The 20,510-nt window shown below is 47.9% G+C and overlaps 1 protein-coding gene and 5 non-coding genes across 7 annotated transcripts; all 6 read right to left on the reverse strand.

The window, feature by feature from the left end:
- Positions 1-573: 573 nt before the first annotated feature.
- Positions 574-20,459, reverse strand: TAF1D (TATA-box binding protein associated factor, RNA polymerase I subunit D). 2 transcript variants are annotated; one of them, XM_077341464.1, is made up of 15 exons: positions 20,339-20,459; positions 18,236-18,379; positions 16,727-17,135; positions 14,879-15,054; positions 14,629-14,683; positions 13,094-13,158; positions 11,971-12,106; positions 10,409-11,118; positions 9,419-9,462; positions 7,985-8,072; positions 6,504-6,537; positions 4,613-4,663; positions 4,005-4,060; positions 2,289-2,386; positions 574-1,340 (listed from the first exon to the last, which is right to left on the reverse strand). In XM_077341464.1, exons 2-7 carry the CDS (start codon positions 18,358-18,360, stop codon positions 12,100-12,102), a joined length of 837 nt encoding a protein of 278 aa, XP_077197579.1. In that variant the 5' UTR covers positions 18,361-18,379; positions 20,339-20,459; the 3' UTR covers positions 574-1,340; positions 2,289-2,386; positions 4,005-4,060; positions 4,613-4,663; positions 6,504-6,537; positions 7,985-8,072; positions 9,419-9,462; positions 10,409-11,118; positions 11,971-12,099. The 2 variants fall into 2 exon arrangements, with proteins under 2 accessions (XP_077197579.1, XP_077197580.1); XM_077341465.1 differs by lacking the exon at positions 20,339-20,459 and adding an exon at positions 19,783-19,803.
- LOC143840872 (small nucleolar RNA SNORA18) lies at positions 4,122-4,252 on the reverse strand. Its single transcript, XR_013232462.1, has one exon. It is a non-coding gene; the product is annotated as a small nucleolar RNA SNORA18 (small nucleolar RNA).
- Positions 6,233-6,307, reverse strand: LOC143840868 (small nucleolar RNA Z40). The gene has a single exon (XR_013232458.1). It is a non-coding gene; the product is annotated as a small nucleolar RNA Z40 (small nucleolar RNA).
- LOC143840870 (small nucleolar RNA SNORA1) lies at positions 7,811-7,947 on the reverse strand. The gene has a single exon (XR_013232460.1). It is a non-coding gene; the product is annotated as a small nucleolar RNA SNORA1 (small nucleolar RNA).
- LOC143840869 (small nucleolar RNA SNORA8) lies at positions 9,218-9,355 on the reverse strand. Its single transcript, XR_013232459.1, has one exon. It is a non-coding gene; the product is annotated as a small nucleolar RNA SNORA8 (small nucleolar RNA).
- LOC143840876 (small nucleolar RNA SNORD5) lies at positions 11,632-11,703 on the reverse strand. The gene has a single exon (XR_013232466.1). It is a non-coding gene; the product is annotated as a small nucleolar RNA SNORD5 (small nucleolar RNA).
- Positions 20,460-20,510: the final 51 nt, after the last annotated feature.

The following is a 20,510-nucleotide window of genomic DNA, read 5'->3' on the forward strand; positions in this document are numbered from 1 at the left end:
GAATATAACTGCCATAAAGTGGGCTATGCAAGACCCTCCACAATTGCTGCTGAGATGGGCAGTCTGTGTAAATGAGACATCTATGTACACCACTTGCAGCAGCCTTTCTGAACCCCTGAACTATTCTCCAGGCTTCAAGAAATTGCAGAAGTGGTGCAAAATGATTGGGAAGCGTGGCTGTAAACACACCCCTGCCACCCAAAATGTTTAATAAAAAAATTAACTCCCACCCAATTCAAGAAACTGCAGGGTTTCACTAAAGCCTGCATTCATAAAGGAGACTTAAAAAGATGAGCACTGATGTTTGACATGGATTTTGCAAATGAGGCCAAGGCCAGCAGTTTCTCAAATAGTAAAAACTGACTCGGCTGTGAGCTTGACCACGAAGCCTCTGCTGCCAGAGGGTCAGAAGGGGTGAGCAGCAGGAGAAAAGCTAGGGAGTAAGCTTTATTTATTCATTTTCTATACCGCCGCTTGCCGTAGCCTTGTGGCAGTTTAAACATAAAATTCTAAAACAATAAAACCCAATAAAATCCCTTCGGCTGCTTAAGGAACCAAGACATACCAGCAGAGTTATGAGCGCATCAAACTTTTATTCGGTTAAGCCATGATACAGACTCTTCCTTACAGAGCTCAAGGGCACTTACAATATAAAATAGAGAAGCATAACATTTAAAATCACAGTTTAGGATGCCTTCTAAGATGAAAAGTGGGCAAGGGACACCTGCCTGGAGAGTTTGTTCCATAATCACTTGGCTGTCACTGGAAAGGCCCTCTGGTGTACCCACCAGGTGAGCTTCTGATTGGTGGGACATTACAAAGGGCCCCTCCCTATGATCTTTTTCGAGGCAGGAACATGTGGGAGGTGATCCTTCAGATAACAGAGTCCACAGGCCAAACGCCTTAAGTTGGGTTCAGAAACAGATCAATGGCCAGTTAATTGTTGTAGGACTGTGATCACAATACTATAACTGGCCTCAATCAGTAGTCTTAACTGCAGGCTCCAGCCACTCTTCAAGGATAGCCCCAACTAATGCAGCTGACTCACCACTTGGAAGACGGGCAAAAGCACCCTGGGCTACTGTGTCCCAAGTGCCCCTCCCAAACTATGAACCTGGCTTTTTGATTAGTATATAGTCTCATCTAAAATCCCTCCCCTGGTGCACCTTTTCTGCTCACCTAGAGAACCTCCGTCTTGTCAATCATGTTACTAGAAAAAACAGTCAACCCATTAAATGTCCATTTCTCAAAATCTGTGCACTTTGCTGGTGACCAGCATGCAATTGCAATATCAGAGTCCATTCCAAGGTCTTCCAGGTTTTTCATAGTAAGTTGGACACCTAAACACAGAAGATATGCAAGTGAATTAAGCCATTCTGTTTTGACTACTTTACTGGTGGTGTCATCTTCATAGGAAGCCCTCACTGTGTGGAGCCGCTTTTTGCTCTTTCTGGGGGAGGCTGGCTGCTATACACGTGCCACACACACAAAGCCCCCCACCCCCTTTGAGAAAAGCCACAGGAGGTTAAAATCATGTCATTCCTTAAGGGAGATCTCTTTAACACAGGCTGTTCTAGAGGGTGTCCTCTTTAACCAATGAGGTCACAACTCTGGCTCTTCCTTTTTATGTAGCCAGATTTATATATGACTGACAGCGTTTAACAAGCCCCCTACCATGGGGCCTTTTAGGAAGGGAGAAAGTAAAAGTGGGTCCTAGAATAACTGAAGACACTACCTTGGAAGTAACACATCAAAACCCAGTCCAGCATTAAAATCTCAATATCAAGAACACAATCCAGATAGCTTCTGTTAGGACTAACCCAAGTAAGTGTACAAGGTTGTGAATTTCCCACATCTCTCCTTCAGGGTACATGTTGGCACTGGGGTGGCTGTTGAAGGTACATGGATGGTGTTCTCAATTTACCTACTGAAAGCCACCCCTTTCCCACAGACACGATTTGGGATTTCGAAACAACGCAAAACCCAAACGCCGCCCCACAACTTATTGCCAGGTATTCTGGTCTCCCTTGTGCTTCACAGATGGTCCGGGAAGTTTTTCCAAGCTCTTTCCCAAGAAGAGACAGTCTCCCAGCAAAGTAGCCACCCAAGAACTGCGGGTTTCAAATGTGTCTCCTCTGGCATAGATCAAGAGAGCACATGGAGTGCCCCTGATATCCTGCAGAGGATTTCTATTTGAGGTCACCGCGTTAAGAGCTGCTTGTCCAGCACGACACAGCCCTCTTTGAAGCGACCTTCCCCCGAGTGGTCTTCAGAACAGGAGTCCTTACCATGAGCTCTTGGCTGCAGCCAGCATTGACTGCTCCTTCCACAAGCGCCTCCTTAGACAACAGGGGAGATATTTTAGCAACGACGCCATCTGCTGATTCTGAAAAACAGCATTGATGCCTCCTGAGTATGGAGTGCTAGAAAGCCAGCATTCGGACATGCATACAAGAAAGCAGAGTTGCACTTAGCTGTAACTGTTGTGCATTGATGTCTTCCATACAGACACACACCGAGACTGTGCTTGCGCAGGCTGGCTACAAGACATTTCCTTTCCAGCTTTAAAACTCCAAAGACTGAGTGACCAGCCCCTTTCGGAGCTGGCACATAAAGGGGATTCCCGCCCAACATCCATGTGCTGGCTCAGAAACTGGCAGGGTGTCCCCTCTTTGGAGTTCTAGAAAGAAAAATAACCCAGCAGTCCCAATGTGGGGATGCACCAGAAGATGAACAGGGCCTGACGGCGTGTGAGAAGCAGGTTCTGGAGCCAATCCAAGAGTCAGAGACCCTGGTGTGTTGCATGCAAAAGAACTTGCACACCTTGACGACAACCATATGCAAGATTCTGCCATCGTCCGTTGTCTCTTTGGCTCAGTTGTTTCCAACAGGTTCGATGCCGCCACAGCAGCAGCTGAGAAACCCAGAGGAGTTGCTCTGCGGCCACGTCCACGGCGTACCACAAACGGCATTTCATGGCAGCCTTGGTAAGTGACCAGGGGTAATTTTTTTGCAGCCACGTCAAGGTGTCCCAACAAAGGATAGAAAGCCTGGCTGTAGCAAATTGGTCTCCTGAATACACTTAGAAGAGGACCAGAGGGTTAAGACGAAGGATGTATGTACCCTCAACTCCTTTAGAGGGACAGTAGTAAATCAAGTATTCTACTTGAGGGTAGACAAAGTGACTGGTATTACACATACCCTCCCAATTCAACCTTCCAAGCCAAGCTTCTGTTTACATCACAGATATACCTGGTGATTCCCACACAAAAGCACATCTATTATATGTGTAGACCGTCACTCCCAGCCTGCTGTCTCCACCCACCACCAGCTCTTCCAGGGGGAACGTTGTCTGCACATTTGCATTCCTTTTTTAACATTTGGGAGGAACTTAAACCTTCCAGGCAGGTTTTAAAAATCATTTCAGATTTCCCTGCAAACCAGGGGGGTTCCCTCAAGCTTGCAAACAAATTGGTTTTTGCATTAGTCAGCCCCCAATCCGCAGATTTCGGTATCTGCAGATGGAGGCTGCCTATGGCTGTTAAAATACTTATTCATCTTCCTGCTTTCAGGAGGAAACTCCCCGGAGAACATCGCCAAGCCCCAAAGCTGAGGGGGTTACTATTCTGAGCCACAGGCCCTGTGTCAGGAGTTCAGGGCGGTTTACAAAAAACCCGCCAAAAACAGTACATGGAAATCAGCTTTTCATATATCAATAACCTTAAAGGTAACAGAATATAATGCCGCAAACAGGTCCAGAGCAGAACGTATGTATGGATCTCCGGGAGGGAGGGAAGAAGCAGGGGTCCTGCAGATATTGCTGGTCACCTGGTCTCAACCAAGAATTCTTTTTAAACTCCTTTAAAAGAATCTCCATGGCACACACTAGCCCTACTGCACGATCCAGGGATGCTTCTTGCAGATTCTTTGGTGTTTCGGAGGTTCTTGAATAACAATGTGGAGCATCACACCCTAATGGGTTCCTTAGTTGAGCCAAGAGTTACCTTTTGGAGATCACTGCTTTCAGCTACACTCCCAGGATTCACCGGGGCATCTGGGCCTATGGAAAAAAAACAGGCTTTTAATCTCCATTCCCAGAAGGCAAGCTTGAACTATCGAACTTTTGTCCTGTAGTTTTATCCCACAGAGCTAATATGTAGCTCAGTGGGTAAAGCGAAACCAGAAGTTTGTTCTGCGAGGCATTTCCAACGATGAGAACCTACGGCAAGGCCCTATCGGGATAGGCCTCAATAATAACAGGCATTCCCCTCCTTTCTGGCCCCTAAGACAGCTAATACCCAACAGGAGCCGGCCGACTCAAGACATCAATTCTAAACATTTGTGTTAGTAGACTTGCGGTACCCAGACCTGCAGATGGGAAACACGTTTTGCAATGATTTCAAAACGCCAAGAGTTAAAGGAACAGTTGATCCATAGTCATATTGGAGGCCTCCCGTCCACACACTAGCAAGGATAGGCTTGTCTGGCCTATGTTAGTGGAACGGTTCGGTCAGATGACTGCAACCAAGACTTTTTGACTGTACACAACTTGTCAAGAAATGCTATGGTCTGCAGAAAGGGAAGACCCATTTTAGAAGGAATATTATCATACCTTCTTGTTCAGCCTGGTTTCACTTCATCCCATCATAGCCATTGCTCCTTCCTGAAACAGAGTCAATAGTTCACAGCTGCTTGAATACACACTTTAGGAAACCACTTAAACTCAGACTGTTCATCTGGCAAGGGCTCTACCAGAGTCAGGCCTGGCTGTTGTCTGACGGTGGCTCTTTGTTAAGAGATCCATGATCTATCAGATCCCTCTTGAGATGCCGGAGACAGCAGCTAAGCAGATGTTCTACCACTGGGCTCCTCTACCACTGAATGAGCTCATATGCACTCCCCCTCCTGCTCCCAAAAAGCAGGTCACAAAAGATGCTTCTGCAGGATCCGTGTTCTGCTAACAGATATCGAAGCACAAAACCTTAACAGCCAATACAACTTGGTCCCCCTTGAATTCAGGGATCTGACTGGAAGCAGACTAGAAAGCTCTTTATATGGTCTTCAAATACCAAATCAATGCAGGGCATTTTTTGGCCAAAGATGTAACGCTTTACTGTAAGGAATCCTTTTAGGAAGATGTTAAGTAGCATATTCAGACAGGTACTGGTTGTATCAAACAAGCAACGCTGAAACTATCTTTTGCAAGTATCACAGATCCTGCATTGAGCAGGCAGTTGGATTAGATGGCTTGTATGGTCTCAATCTGATTCTATCTTGCATGTGCATTTTTATTGTCCCTTCTACAGAGATTTAGAACAGTTCATTTCTAGTCAGACTGCACTCATTTTGTTAAGTAAGATGGGACTTCCTGATCCTTTAAAGGTTTCTTTCTTTCTGAATAACAACTCTGAAGTAACACAGTATGGCTAAATTCTTGCAAGATGCTATGAAGTTGCACCAGGATAATGTTAGGGACAACTTGTAGCTTATTTATTATTTGCCTTCAGTATTCTTTGTATTCATCCTGTCATTTTATTCAACGTTGACCGTTTTATCCTAGTTATACTGTGCTGGTTTTATGTGCCAATATTCTGATTCTCACCCTGCCAACAAAAGTGCGTTTAGTCAAGGCTATGGTCTTCCCAGTTGCAATGTATGGCTGCGAATGTTGGACCATAAGGAAGGCAGAGCGTCAAAGAATTGAGGCTTTTGAACTCTGGTGCTGGAGAAGACTCTTGCGAGTCCCTTGGACTGCAAGGCGAACAAACCGGTCAGTCCTAGAGGAGATCAGCCCTGACTGCTCTTTAGAAGGCCAGATCCTGAAGATGAAACTCAAATACTTTGGCCACCTCATGAGAAGGAAGGACTCCCTGGAGAAGAACCTAATGCTGGGAGCGATCGAGGGCAAAGGAAGAAGGGGACAACAGAGAATGAGGTGGCTGGATGGAGCCACTGAAGCAGGAGGTGCAAACTTAAATGGACTCCGGGGAATGGTAGAGGACAGGAAGGCCTGGAGGATCATTGCCCATGGGGTCGCGATGGGTGTGCCAAGAGAACCCGTGGCGGAAACTTGTTTTTGAAGCACCTGGCCTGGACACAGACTTCCAACCCCTAGCGAGGTTAACAGAGTGTTCCTAAAAGATGCCACATTTTTGTACAGCTAAAGGAGGGACAACTGTTTCACATCTTGAGGCTATTTCCCCCTGTTGCTTGCTAGCAGGCCGTTCAAGTAGAATGTTCAGAATGGCTGTTCTCATTCACTGTGCTCAGAGCAGTTGAACATCTTTTGCCAATCATCATAACCATGTGCTGGTCCAAGTGCCCATTTCTTCCTTTCTTTTACACAAATAAATGTGGAGGAGCCTTTCGGATGGTGGGATGAACCCCTCCAACTGCAACCAGCAGGGCTTTTACGACAGGCGGCTGTTTTATCTAACGGGCCCTTATTAATCCCCGGAGCTTCTCCCTTAAACACTTTCAGGCAGGGGTAACCTGTTTCTTACCAATTTTGGAGGCAGATGCAACCACCTGGATTCCCTAAAAAGAAGCAGAAACCAAATTCAATAGAGGTCCTTATTAGCGTTAGAATAGTTAGATTCAGGGCAGATCACAATAGGATACAAAATAAAATTGTATACATAATAGATATTTAAAATACATTAACTCACACACATTAAAAGAAGAATTAATTGCCCATCCTTCTATCTTGGGAAGGGGGGAGGAATCATAAAAGTACGGCCATTTGAGTTGGCCAGTGGATTCTGACAGAGGCCGGCAGATCATGTGTTTTGTAGGCCTCGTGGAACAGCTCTGTCTTACAAGCCCTGCAGGGCTCCAATCTCAGGTGACAGAACATTCCTCCAGGCCGGGGACAGGGCCGGAAAGGCCCTGGTTGAGGCCAATCTGATCTCTTCGGGGCCATGGATCCTGAGCAGCAACAACTCAACTTCAGGTAAGGCACTACCACAGTCCAACGTCTGACTAAAGTTTTCTCCTCATCACTGGGCTGAGGACAATCGGCAGGTAGCCAGTGTTTTGAACAGTCCTGTCTTGGAAGGAGACTTGGCTTTTGGGCTCTCGCCTGCTCCATTATATAAGACACCCTTATGTTAAATTAAAATGCCGCTCACTTTGCTTCTCAACTCTAGCATGGATGGGATGCATATAACTTCCCCAGGAAGCTTACCAATGCCCTGAATACATTTTCCAAATAAAGCACACACACGCACGCACACAGAGTATTAAAACAGGTTTAATCTTCCCAATGCTTGTGTCTTCACAGCCAGGGGTAGTCAACCTGTGGTCCTTCAGATGTTCATGGACTACAATTCCCACAAGCCCCTGCCAGCATTTGCTGACAGGGGCTCATGGGAATTGTAGTTCATGAACATCTGGAGGACCACAGGTTGACTACCCCTGCTCACAGCCACAATTGCGTGACCTGAAATGTGCTTTTTCTTTTCCTCATCCTGTTCCCTTTAAATGCTGAGCAAATTCAAATCTTAAAGAGATTCTGATGGAATAACTGCACAGAAAACAGACCACATAATTCCATCTCTTAAATACATTCTTCACATTTTAAAAAAGGCACAGAATTTTAGCACAGCCCAGGAACCGTGGAAGATTAGAATTTAAATTGCCAAGCCTGCCAATTGCACAGGCAATATTACTAGATCATCATGTATAACCGGAGAGGGATTTATTCCAGTGTAAACTTCTTGATGACTTTCTCAAAGGGTACTCCAGTGTCCGCAAAGTCTCATCCTGGAAGACAAGCCTGTGACTTAAGACAGCGTTCCCTTCCTTTGGCAGATATTACAGGCCTCATTGTCACCAGTGGAATTTATCTCACAATGATGGAAGCTTAACCTGTGTTTCCTGTAGCCTCGTGGCCAAAGCTGGACACCAAAGGGGTGGCGCCTGCCCTTGCAGTACCAAAACGAGGCAGATGCTTTAGGACAGCCATCTTCTCAGTGCTGCTTACCCATTCTGAAGGGAATTCAGGGAGGTTCCTTTCGGAAGTTGCCTCCGAGGATTGTCAGGGTGTGCGGCAACCACCTCATCGGGAAACCCTGAAAAAAGATAGGTGCACTATTATGATTGGACACTCAAGACCAGAGAACGCTTCCCCCACCCCACAGCCTGTGGGCAAACAGAGTTCAGAGATGGCATAGGAAGCATAGCCTCAAATGGTTGACTGGAGGCCGCTCTCCTCCCACATCCCACGTCACCGTTCTGATGGAAGCAGTGCTTCCCAAGGGATGCCTCCAGGACTTCTCAGAACTGTCTCCTACTCTGGTGAGAAGGATGACACTCAAGCGTCACCAACGGGGGATTCCCTTCATGTTGCTGGATCAGGACCCTCTCTCCCAAAGAGAGCCCTTTTGACAGAGAATTGGACAGGGGGTGGGAGTTAGAACTCTATTGTACTGCCATCTTTTACTTTGTTTTAGTGTGTTAAGGGGTTTTTAGGGGTTGTATTTTATTTTATTGCAAACTGGCATGAGACAATCAAGCACAGCGGTATATAAATTCAAAAATAAATAAATAAGATTGGCTCTTGTTTTGGGGCATCAGGAGACATACTGGCAGCTACAATTGCCCCCTACAACTGCCCCTACTTATAATAGTGCCTTACTAGGCCTCAGCTTTTTAAAAATAAATGACTCACGGAAATATCAATGCACAAAAGAAGGGACCCTATTTGCAAGGAAAGGCAGCCAGGAAATGTTTAAAATACATCAAAACAAATTATTTTCAAGCACTACAGAAAAAAACGAAGGCGACCCAAGTGGCACAAAAAATCCTGGCCTCAGGATAGCAGCTATAAAATATTGGAATAATTACACTCCCAAGGTCCTGTGTTTCCTGCCAGAATGCACTTTGGAACTTTTGAACAAACTCAAAAGCCTTCCCTTACTTTGGCCACCTCACGAGAAGGACGGACTCCCTGGAGAAGAGCCTAATGTGGGAGCGATCGAGGGCAAAAGAAGAAGGGGACGACAGAGAATGAGGTGGCTGGATGGAGTCACTGAAGCAGTCGGTGCAGATTTAAATGGACTCCGGGGAATGGTGGAGGACAGGAAGGCCTGGAGGATCATTGTCCATGTGGTCGCGTTGGGTCGGACACGACTTTGCACCTCACAACAACATGATGAACATCTGACTCTGGACTCCAGGCAGGAGCCTTTTCACCCCTTCCTGAGGGACAGATCTTGCTTGTTTCAGCAGAAATACCAGGTTGAACAAGCACGGCAGCTTGAAACCAACGATGCCAAGTGCTGAGCTGCTGTCGCACTGCTTTTTGAACATGCCACCAGGAGCACGCTGCTGGCTGCAGATACCGTACAGTGCCAGGTGAGCTACAAGTCTCCCCCACCCGACAAAAAAATTTACTAGGGAGAAACACACAACTCACCTGTTCCCTGGGACAAGGCAGAAGACCTCTTTGCAAGAAGAACCCTGAAAGCAAAAACAAATTTTGGAAATTAAAAACAAAATCCTTAAGTCTCAGAGATATCCAATAGGGCTGCCTTGGATAGTTGTCAGAGGCCTGGGTGGCTTCCTCCATGGCAAGGCCTCGATGTGCAGAGGCAACCACAAATAACCACCATACATACAAAACTATCCACCTGCTGGAGACCTTTCCTTGGGGAGAAAGCTCTCTCCTAAGTACCTGAGCCATGCCACGCCTTCTAGGAGGGACAGTGACAGGCTTTCAAAAAACATCGCCTGCCTGGTGGCGTTCAGCCACAAGTCTCACGTGATTGTGCCAAATCCCCACCCAAGCCACTGGGTCCACCGCTGTGGCTTTCGCAGGCCACTGTGGCTCTGCCCAAACAAACGAGATGTCCCTTCCTGTAAGTAACACGACCGATACAAATCAGCCGTGGGTTGCAAAGGAAGGTTTCGGTCTCAGCACTTTGCTCTGTGGAGTTCGGTCTACGGGACCAGCCAAATCCTGAAGCTGTGCTTATGAACGCCGGAGGGCTTCCCTGTGCAAACCTACCATCAAGGAGCTGTGAAGCCTTTTCAACTGGCACGCATGGGCAGGAAGTATCCAACGTCAGACCCTGCCCTCGGACACCCCAAGGTCGAGGTTTCAAAAACCACTCTTGCCTCAACACACTTGGCTGTGTGCCCGTTCCCTCGAGGGTGGCAGGGCACCCTTTTCATGGCTGGGAGACAAACTGACATCGCCCCCCACCATTTTCCATTCGGCACCACTGCTCCCTTACCTCCGTCCTATCAGCCGAGCAGAATGGGAACTCAAGACAGGTGGGCTGCAGGAAGGCTATTAACCAATCAGGTATCCTGCCCCCTCCTGATTTTCTGAAGCTAAGAAAGCCTGCTCACAAAGAATTACATTTCTACCCAACACACACCTTTGCACGAGGTGCTTTTATACCTGAAGCAATGCTGAAGGTGACAGCCAGCAGGGTCCTGGTGGGAGCGTTGGCTGATTTGGGGGCCTGCAGGTGGATACCCCACTCAGCCATGGCAGCTTGCTGGGTGCTCTGTGGGCCGGTCCATCTCTCAGCCGGAGCCACCGCAGATGCCTCGGCAAACATCTGGCCTGCTAGACAAAGCGGGCCACTTCTTCCTTAGAAGTGTCACTGACTTGCAGCATGCTCATCTGCGCAGTGCGGCATTTTAAGACGCCATCTTGATTTCCACTCAAAGGCCCAGAGAACTCACACTTTTGTAAGCAGGCAGGGCCCACTCTTGGAGGGATCACATGATTTCGGTCTTCATCCAAAATGAACACAGGTTCAGGTTGGGTAGCGACGTTTAGAAAGAATCCTCCAGCAAATAGTGAGAAACAAGAACTCCTCAGCAGGACAACTCTGTACCTCTCGAGGGATGCATCCAACTCCCAGAGTCTGGCTTGAGTTCAAGAGAAATTTCTCCGGGATCTCCCGTGCACCACTGTGCCATTGCTTGAGCTTTGACAACCAAGTCTCACCAGGCCCGACCCCTGTGGGCTCACGGCTAAGCCGCCATCCTTCTAAGCGAGGAGAGGACTGGGAACCGGACTGTGCAACTGATTTCTTCAAGGGCACACAGGAGGTACGCAGTTGAATGCTTTTGTGGAGGGATGCAGTAGTACCTGTTGAACTGAGGAGCAGAGGATATCAACTATACATCACTTTCTGCATTAGATGGAAATATCTATAAAGGCCCTTTTGAGCACGTAGGTGCTTAGATGCATAAACTGTTTCAACAGTCAGTTTGCACACAATCCAGCATGGCCCCCTTACTTTTATTGGTGCTTGCCGACTCATTCCTGGAGCCTGCTCCTTGTCCCCCAAAGCTCGGGAGACCACCTCGACCTTTCTAGAACAGGACATGCTTCAGCATGCCCTGGAGGACTCGTCTTAGCCTGCAGGGAACACCTACTCAAAACTAGCTGCCTCCCTTCAAGGCTAGCTGGCTTGCAACCTCCAAGTTGATCTGCAGCTGGCTCTAGCCTCTCTGGTACCTGCATGGAAGCCACACCCACCACATGTTTTTCGGCATTCGGACAGGCTCCACAAGGGCCAGGGACCCCTTATCCCTAGGGCTGCTTTCACACACCCTCAACTGACGTCTCGACGATGCTGGAAGCGATACGGTTACGATGCACTCAGTTCAAGTCAGAAAGTTAACTTTAGTTCATTTCTGAATCACTCAGCAGTTGAACAGAACGATCATCACATGAACTGCTGTGCAGAATCGCCACCGACTTAGCTATGTTGCCATTCAGACAAGGTCACCTACTTCCAAGAGTTGAATGATATATTTTTCTAGGCGAAGCAAACCAATTTAGCTCAGGGATGCAGAGATTACTTAACAGCAATCGACGTTTTTTAACACAAACAGGTGAGCGCCAGACGCAAGGAGCGAAGCCGTAAAGACGGCCGGGAGCAGAGATCTGGCAGTCAGACGGGAGAATCTTTTAGCGTCCAGCGAAAGGGGCAAAACTCTTACCTGAACAAGCCATGGATAGAACCATCGCAAACATGCATAATGTGACCATCACATCCCAGTTCCCTCGCTATTTTTGATCAGACTCCAAAGCAGATTATAGCATGAAGGGTCTGCTGTGAACTTGCACTATTAGGATCTGTAACAAAACCATCAATGAAAAGTGTGACCCTTGTAAACTGAGGAGGGATTGCATACATAAGCCAGCACTAGAAAGACCTCTATGTTCGTGTTTGCAGCAAAACTTCTATTTAAAACATCGTGGCCGTCACCTCTACCCTTTTGGCACTACCCTATTGTCTGTAGAAACCTTGCAATTCAGGTGCAATTGAGTCAATTGCCCACACTGTATTGTACTGTGACTTTTATAGGGATGCCAGAAGCTGTTTAATTTTGCCCTTGTTATGTAGGCGCTCTGGACTTAAAGATGATCATCTAATTAACACCTTTTTTTGCAGATAAAGACTATTTTATTTCTTACACGGTGGCGAAGTTCTGCTACATTGCCAGCAAAGTGCGGAAAACCTTGGTTACTGTTGATGCTGAGTGTCCTGGCTGTTAAAATGTTGTAACAACGTATGTGGTTTTATTCATGCTTTTATTCATATTGTCAATGACCGGAAATAAATAATCTAATCTAAGTCTGTAGAAACCAGAGGTGTTGAACTCATTTGAGAGCCAGATCTGACAAAATCATTACTGTTGGGCTGGGATGTACGCCATAAAATATGCCAGGTACCGAAGATATAAACTTGATAAGGGGCACAGGCAAACAATGAATGGTGTTTACTAAAACACAGAATTTCCTTACAGCAGGCTTTCCCAACAAGGGTTTCTTGATGCCCCTGGAAGGGTTTCCTGAATGGGTGGGAGTTATTTTTTTTTTTAATGTCTTAAGCATCTATTGGGTGATAGGACCATACAAATTGGATCAGGCAATTCCCTCCCAAAATGGCCAGTGATGGGCCTGGAGGGGGCGAGAAGAAAAGGGGGCCCAAGTGGGTGAGTATACAGCTGTGCTGCCCAGCCGACATGTCCTCTTCCCCCCATTCTTGCCAAAGCAGCCCCTACTGCCAAAGCTCCAATTTCATCCCTTTACCCATCCCTTACTGAGTTACCCACTCACTTGGTCTTCCCCTTGGATTTCTTCTTCTCTGGAATGTGGCTACTTAATATGAAAAAGCTGTTCTCCTAGAGTCACGAGAGAAAAACACAAACAGGGGTAACTCTTAAAGAACCAGTGGATAGGGGAATTCTTTTCAGACCAAGGCTCATGTTCTGAAATACATATTCCCTGAACATGTTCACATGGCTCTACCTGTGGAAATGCAAGCAGGTTTGTCAACCCAGTATGCAGCTAAGACATACTGACTTAAGAGCAATGTGACTGAGTCAAGAAGAGAACTCAGATAGGGAGGTAAACCGGGGTGGTGCAAGTAGTAAAGAGTGGTGAATGTTAATCTGCAGAATTGGGGTTGGTTCCCCACTCCTCCCCATGAAACCTGCAGGGTGACCTTGGGCCAGTCACAGTTCTCTCTGAACTCTCCGCCTCACCTGCCTTACTGAACTCTCTCTGCCCCACCTGCCTGTTGGGGGAGATTAAAGAAAGGTGATTGTCACTATGAGACTTTCTGGACAACCTTGGGCTAGTCATAGTTCTCTCAGAGCTCTCTCAGCCCCACCTGCCTCACAAGGCACTGCTGCGGAGAGAGGAAAGGAAAGCAACTATAAGCCACTTTGAGACACCTGAGGCCTTGCTGGGTAATCTTGGGCCAGTCACAGTTCTCTCGGAACTCTCTCGGTCCCACTTGCCTCACAGGGTGCCTGATGTGGGGAGAGGGAGAGCAGGCAATAGTCAGCTGCTTTGAGACTCCCAAGGGTAGAGAAAAGCAAATTATAAAAACCTACTCTTCTTCTACCCTGTTCTTGGCAATACAAAGGCTCAGAATCAATGGAAGGTGCTGCCCAATTCAGTTTTTGCTTCTCACCGAAAGCCCCCATCCTACCTGGACCTCCATGAACTACCTTGGAGGGCCAAAAAGGCAGGGGAGAGGAGGCTGAATATGAGGAAGCCATTTTTGCTAAGGGGCTGGATAGAAGGCACGGAATCAGGATTTGATTTTAGTGCTAATTCTATGAGATCCATCTAAGGGAGCTAGCATGGTGGAGTGGTTAAGAGTGGTGGCTTCTAATCTGGCAAGCCGGGTTAGATTCCCTGCTCCTCCTCCACATGCAGCCAGCTGGGTGACCTTGGGCAAGTCACAGCCCTGATAGTGCTGTTCTGACGAGCAATAAATTCAGGGCTTTCTCAGCCTCACCTCCCTCACAGGGTGACTGTTGTGGGGAGAGGAAAGGGAAGGCGACTGTAAGCTACTCTGAGACTCCTTCGGTAAGAGAAAAGCGGCATATAAGAACCAACTCTTCTTCAGTAATCTCAGGGCTCTCTCAGCCTCATCTCCCTCACAGGGTGTCTGTTGTGGGTGGGGGAGAGAAAGGTAAGGAGATTGTAAGCCACCTTGAGAATCCTTTGGGCAATGAAAAGCAGGGTATAAAAACCAGCTTTTCTTCCTCGAGCAAGTGAAGTAGGCCTTGGCAAGTGCTTTGAAAAATACTGCTCAAACAGGCTTTTAGCATTAAAACTTCAAAGTAGTGACTGCTTACCACGATCCTGGCACCGATGTCCTCCGGGTCATGGCCTTCATCCATGTCTCCCCCACTGAAATGCAACAGCAGCCCAAAATGGATTAGCTACCATAATTACTGGAAAGGAAGGCAAGCCAGAATTTAAGATGGCCCTTCGTTCACAAGACGCTGTATGCCAAAAATCACTTTTCACCGCACTTAACAATAACTTGTAAATAAATTTATGACACCCCACCAATAAGAACGATCTAAACAAGGAATTACATACTTTGGCTCTTCGATGGGAGAAAGAGGGCCATCGTCATCCAGGTATTTGTGGCTCCGTGCCTCCAGACTCTCCCTTTCTAGGTCATCAGTGGCATCTAGCTGTGCCAGGGAGTCCTTGAGATGCTGCTCAAATTTCAGCTTTTCAATGTATTTGAAGAATCCTTGATAAGCTTCTTGCTGGAAAAAAGCAGAGATGTGTCACAGCAGGTAAGAAGCCAAGGGGAAGCAAGCCAATTCTGGCTTGGGAGTCCCTGGGGCCCAGAGGGCCGGACCAGAACCAATGGGGTGAAATTAATTCAATGTCAGAAAAACATCCGGAAGATGTTCCTGACAGAACAGTCAGACTGGCCAGGGTTTCTGGGGGCTTTTTTGGGGATAGGGAGATCATCTGGGTATGGAATTGGGATGGGTAGGTAATTCTTAATTTCCTGCATTGCACAGGGGGTTGGACCAGATGACCCTGGAGGTCCCTTCCAACTCTATGATTCTAATAACCAGGAAGTCAGTTGTGTTAATTGTAGAAACAAACTTGAATCACCTAGACCAGGGCTCCCCCTCCTTTTCCAGCCACCTGACACCTGCAAGGCAGTGAGCAGATCTACAAAACAGCTGCCACAGGAAATGGAGAATCGCTAAACAGCTGCTAAAGGTAAAGGTATCCCCTGTGCAAGCACCGAGTCATGTCTGACCCTTGGGATGATGCCCTCTAGCGCAGGGGTAGTCAAACTGCGGCCCTCCAGATGTCCATGGACTACAATTCCCAGGAGCCCCCTGCCAGCGAATGCTGGCAGGGGGATCCTGGGAATTGTAGTCCATAGACATCTGGAGGGCCGCAGTTTGACTACCCCTGCTCTAGCGTTTTCATGGCAGACTCAATACGGGGTGGTTTGCCAGTGCCTTCCCCAGTCATTACCGTTTACCCCCCAGCAAGCTGGGTACTCATTTTAGACCTCGGAAGGATGGAAGGCTGAGTCAACCTTGAGCCGGCTGCTGGGATCGAACTCCCAGCCTCATGGGCAGAGCTTTCAGACCGCATGTCTGCCGCCTTACCCCTCTGCGCCACAAGAGGCAGGACCATAAAATGTCATCATCAAGACCCTGATTGTGACCTGGCCATGCAATTCTCTTACTATGTAACCTTCCTCCGATCACTTATTCATTGGTTATTTATTACCTGATGGCCTGTTTTCATGTTTAAGTTTTGGTCTATTTTGATCCTCTGGTCATGTGATGAACCCTTGACTTTACTTTTTTTTTTTTTTTTTTGCATTTTTCAGTTTTCCACTGAACTCTTCCTCATATCTCATGACCTGATCTTGACAGGCTGAGGTTTGGAACGTTTGTACAGTATAGTGGTGCTTTCATAGGCTTTGTGTGGGAATGCAGTTTGTGAAGGTATTTTGTTATCTGGTACAGGAATTTGCACACCAAGGGTCAAATTAGGGAGAGTGATCATGAGTGGTCCACAGAGATACGCTAGGATGCCTGCTAATTAGTTTCAGCAAGGGTAACTTTGCTTCCCTTCACCATTTCCTCTCAATAAAGAGATTTCTTTTCACCGAAGAGTCTGCTTATTGGAAATTTGACGGAAGTTTAAGTGCCAGGGAGTGAAGTTACGCCTACAACTCTGATATTAGTAACATGGCATTTTTGGCAGACGCCTTGATTAACACAATTCCTTTTCATCGGCATAGCCGGTCCAATGCTGGGTAAACGCCCCACTTAGCTCCTCCACTTCTCAAAAACACTTGGGGCCACCAGGAAAGGCGCCAGCAGGCACTGGTCTCCCGAGCACAGGTACCCCAACGGACACAAAAAGCGCTGACACACAAGCACAACGGCAGCTTACCTGAAACAAACACTCCATTCTCAAGGGAAGGTGCTTCCTTCCGTAAAGTTTCTCCACAAAAGGAAACTGCAGAATCCTCTCCCTACGCCTTTCCCTTCGCTTTTTGGAGGCCTTGAGCCGTGGCCTCTTTGCCCGTGGCTCTGGGCTCTTGCGTTCAGTGGCCGTTTCTGCCCGCAGGCGTCTGCGACTCTTGCTGAGCTGCTTCTTTCTCGAGAGATAGTCAAAGAGAGCTCTCAGGTCCAGCTTGGGCATGGGCAATTTAGGTGGGCCTCCAGACGCTGCAGACGCTTCAGCAGAAGGACTGCCATGGGCTTCAGTGCCGGACAGAGTCGCAGGTGGTCCAGCGGGCCTTGCTGAACTCTGGGCTCTTGCTTTTCTTCTCAAGACTGGCCGTGAACTTGAAGTGGAGCTGGAAGAACCAAAAAGGCCAACTGTTCAACCTTTGGAAGCACTTCGTGTTGAGAAACAGCCGCCCCACAAAAAGACACATTGGGCAAAGAGAAAGACAAGAAAGTGACATTCCCCCCCCCCTCTCTCCCAGAATACTAGCACTCAAGGGCAGTAGGGTCAAGGAGGGACCAAGGGAAATACTACTTTACACGGTGGGTGACTCAACCGTGGAATTTGCAGCCAGACAATGTAGTTGACGGCCACAGAAATAAATAATTTTAGTCTGAGGGGAACTGCCACAATCACAGACACTGAGCCCTGATTCAGCTGAGATGGGAGAGCTTCATGGATACTGTGGGCCACCAAAATTACTGGATAGAAACAGCAGTATAGGACTTTGGTCCCCGAACATATGGCAATTAATGCCACAAGGCCAGATTGAGAGATGGAGAGATATTGGATGGGATATTAAATGAGACTCGCAGAAAATCCATTACACAGACTGGACGACCAAGATGTGTGAATGACCACACAAAGCTTACTCTTTCCCATTAAAGATTGGTTGTCTACCTACAAAGTCTGAATTCTAGAATAGCAATCCCCAACCTGTGGGCCGTGGACCACATGTGGTCCTTCGACTAATTGGAGGTGGGCTGCGAAGGACACCTTCTCCCCCCCCCCCGGCCCTTTACTTCATCCCCCCGGCCCTTTACGACACACTTTGGGTGTCCTTGTCTCCCATCACTCCCAGATGGGACTATCTCGTTGCAGAGAAACAAGCTCAGGGTTCCCATTGATTTGTCATTGTCATGAGTTAAAATTTCCATGAAAATAAAATGTTCCTGATGTTCATTGTTGTGGCGTGTCTGTATCTTATTTTGAAGGGATGTTTAAACATTACCATAGCGATCAGAGAGCGTTAGGGCAGTGGTTGAGAGTAGAGGAGTAAACTATCCCCCCCCCCCCCTACCGGGCCTCAGTAAAAGGCGTTGAGTGGTCCCCGATGATAAAAAGGTTGGGGACCACTGTTCTAGAAGACCCTTAATAAACCTCTAAAATTAGCCTGCAGGGACTTCAATTGTGCTTTATGAAACACAGAAATAAAAGGGGAAGACTCACGGCTCTTGATCCTGGTCACTAGATGTAGCAGCTTCTGAGTAAGCCTGCAGGAAGTCCTCAGAGGAGCTGCCGGTGCTCGACCCTTCAGAGTCTTCGGACGAGGTGTCTTCCTCTCGGCTAGCCATAATCAGCTTCCAGGTTGCACTTGAGGAAGTAACAGACAACTATCAGTCACCATCACCACAGCCCAAGTAAGGAGGAAGCAGTTAAGGGGGACATACATGTGTTCATCAGAATGCACATGAATGTTTATGCCCGGAATACAACTGTGTTGGCCTTCAAGGACTGGACAGAGACTTCGTTCTGTGGCTTCAGACCAACAGGCCTACCCAGCCGAATACCAAACACAGTAAGATCCTGCTTGGCTTATGAGTTCTGAGTTTAACAGGATATCTTTATTTATTTATTTATTTATTTATCATACTTCTATACCGCCCTCCCCGGAGGCTCAGGGCGGTTTACATTATAACAGAGAACCATACATAAAACAGTCTGTAGATGTACATCAATAACCAACAATTGCAACCAAACACAACACAGTATAACAATAAACAATCATAATACAAACAGGTCCAAGGCTTGTTGATGGGATTCTGAGGGAGGTGGTTTATTGATTGAATTCTGAGGGGGGGGTGGGGGGGAGCAGGGGCCCTTGGTCGCTGTAGATTACATCTGGTCTCGGCCAAATGCCTGGTGGAGGAGCTCCTTTTTGCAGGCCCTGCGGAACTGTTTAAGCTCCGTCAGGGCCCTGATCTCCTCTGGGAGGTCGTTCCACCAGGTAGGGGCCAGAACAGAGAATGCTCTGGCCCTGGTCGAGACCAGACGGACTTCTTTAGGGCCAGGGATCCTTAGCTGATTGGAGGCAGTAGAGCGTAGAGCTCTTTTGGGGGCATAGGCGGGGAGGTGGTCCCTCAGGTACACTGGGCCCTGACCGCGTATGGCCTTGAAGGTAATTACCAGGACCTTTAGTCTGATCCGGAATTCAACTGGTAGCCATTGCAGCTGATGGAGAATAGGCCGGATATGGGACCTCCACGGTGTTGCCGTGAGGATCCTGGCTGCTGCATTTTGAACCAGTTGTAGTTTCCGGGTCAGGGCTAAGGGCAGGCCTGCGTAGAGCGAGTTACAAAAGTCCAGTCTAGAGGTGACCGTCGCATGGATCACTGTGGCTAGGTGTTCCGGGGCCAGGTAGGGTGCTAGTAGTTTGGCTTGGCGGAGATGGTAGAATGCCAGCCACGCTACCTTTGTGATCTGGGCCTCCATTGTGAGGGAGGCGTCCAGAATCACGCCTAGGTTCCTGGCAGTGAGCTGTAGAGAGCTGCACGCCATCCAGGGTAGGCAGGCGCGTGACAGATTCAAGTGGGTAGCCGTGTTGGTCTGAAGCAGCACAACAAAACAAAATCAGAGTCCAGTGGATGGTCAGATCATCGCCTGAGGAAGAGGGCTTGCACTCGAAAGCTCACACATTGAATAAATCTTTGTTGGTCTTCAAGGTGCCACTGGATTTTGTTTTATTCTTGCATGACGTTTAATGTAGTTGAACTTACCTAGTATTTCCAGGGCACGGGAGAAAGGGATGCCGTAACTCATAGATTTAGGGTTGCCAATCTCAAGGTGTGACCTGGGGATTCCCTGGAATTACAGCTCAACTCCGGGTGACACATCACTTCCCCTGGAGAAAATGGCTTCTTCAGAGGGGGAACTCTAGGGCATTGTACCCCACTGGGACCCCTGTCCTCACCAGGCTTCATCCCCAAATCTCCAAGGGTTTCCTAACCTGAATCTGGCAACCCTACCCCCATGCCCCGACCATAACGCAACGAAAGATGAAGGGAGGAAACCATTAAATGCAGTTTGCTTGCAGTAGCACCCACTCCCCCCAAAAAAAGCCCTATCTGGATTAGCTGTTCCATTTAAGCCGCACACAGACGACCCCCTGAACACGGATCAACTGCGGTATCAGATTTCCACCCCCTTAATATCCCGGCCAAAAATTACTTTACTATCCCCGCATTCTTTTCCCGAAAGCCCCCAGCCTGCCCACTGCGGCAGCCAGGCGGATGCAGACGGATCCTCCACGCCGCCGCCATTTCAAGGCCTTACCCGTTTCCTCGTGCGCTTAAAGAAGGCCGCAGAACTGCCAGTGGGGCGTTTAAATAGTCCTGCTGCTCTCGCGAGATTTGAAGGTTTTTTGGGTCTGTCGGGAGGAAGGGAAAAGACGTGTGATCCGGGCGCCATCTTGAAAGCGGCAAGTCGGAATGCGGTGATTGGTGGC

Source organism: Paroedura picta, chromosome 6, assembly GCF_049243985.1.
Source record: "Paroedura picta isolate Pp20150507F chromosome 6, Ppicta_v3.0, whole genome shotgun sequence".
Lineage (NCBI taxonomy): Eukaryota > Metazoa > Chordata > Lepidosauria > Squamata > Gekkonidae > Paroedura > Paroedura picta.

What these genes read in the sequence shown, in the direction of transcription:
- TAF1D (XM_077341464.1), bottom strand. Translation starts at nt 18,360, where the DNA reads ATGGCTAGCCGAGAGGAAGACACCTCGTCCGAAGACTCTGAAGGGTCG. An exon ending in TCTCCCATCGAAGAGCCAAA is followed by an intron (nt 14,684 to 14,878) that starts GTATGTAATTCC and finishes GTTGCATTTCAG; the next exon opens with TGGGGGAGACATGGATGAAG. An exon ending in ACATCGGTGCCAGGATCGTG is followed by an intron (nt 13,159 to 14,628) that starts GTAAGCAGTCAC and finishes TCGTGACTCTAG; the next exon opens with GAGAACAGCTTTTTCATATT.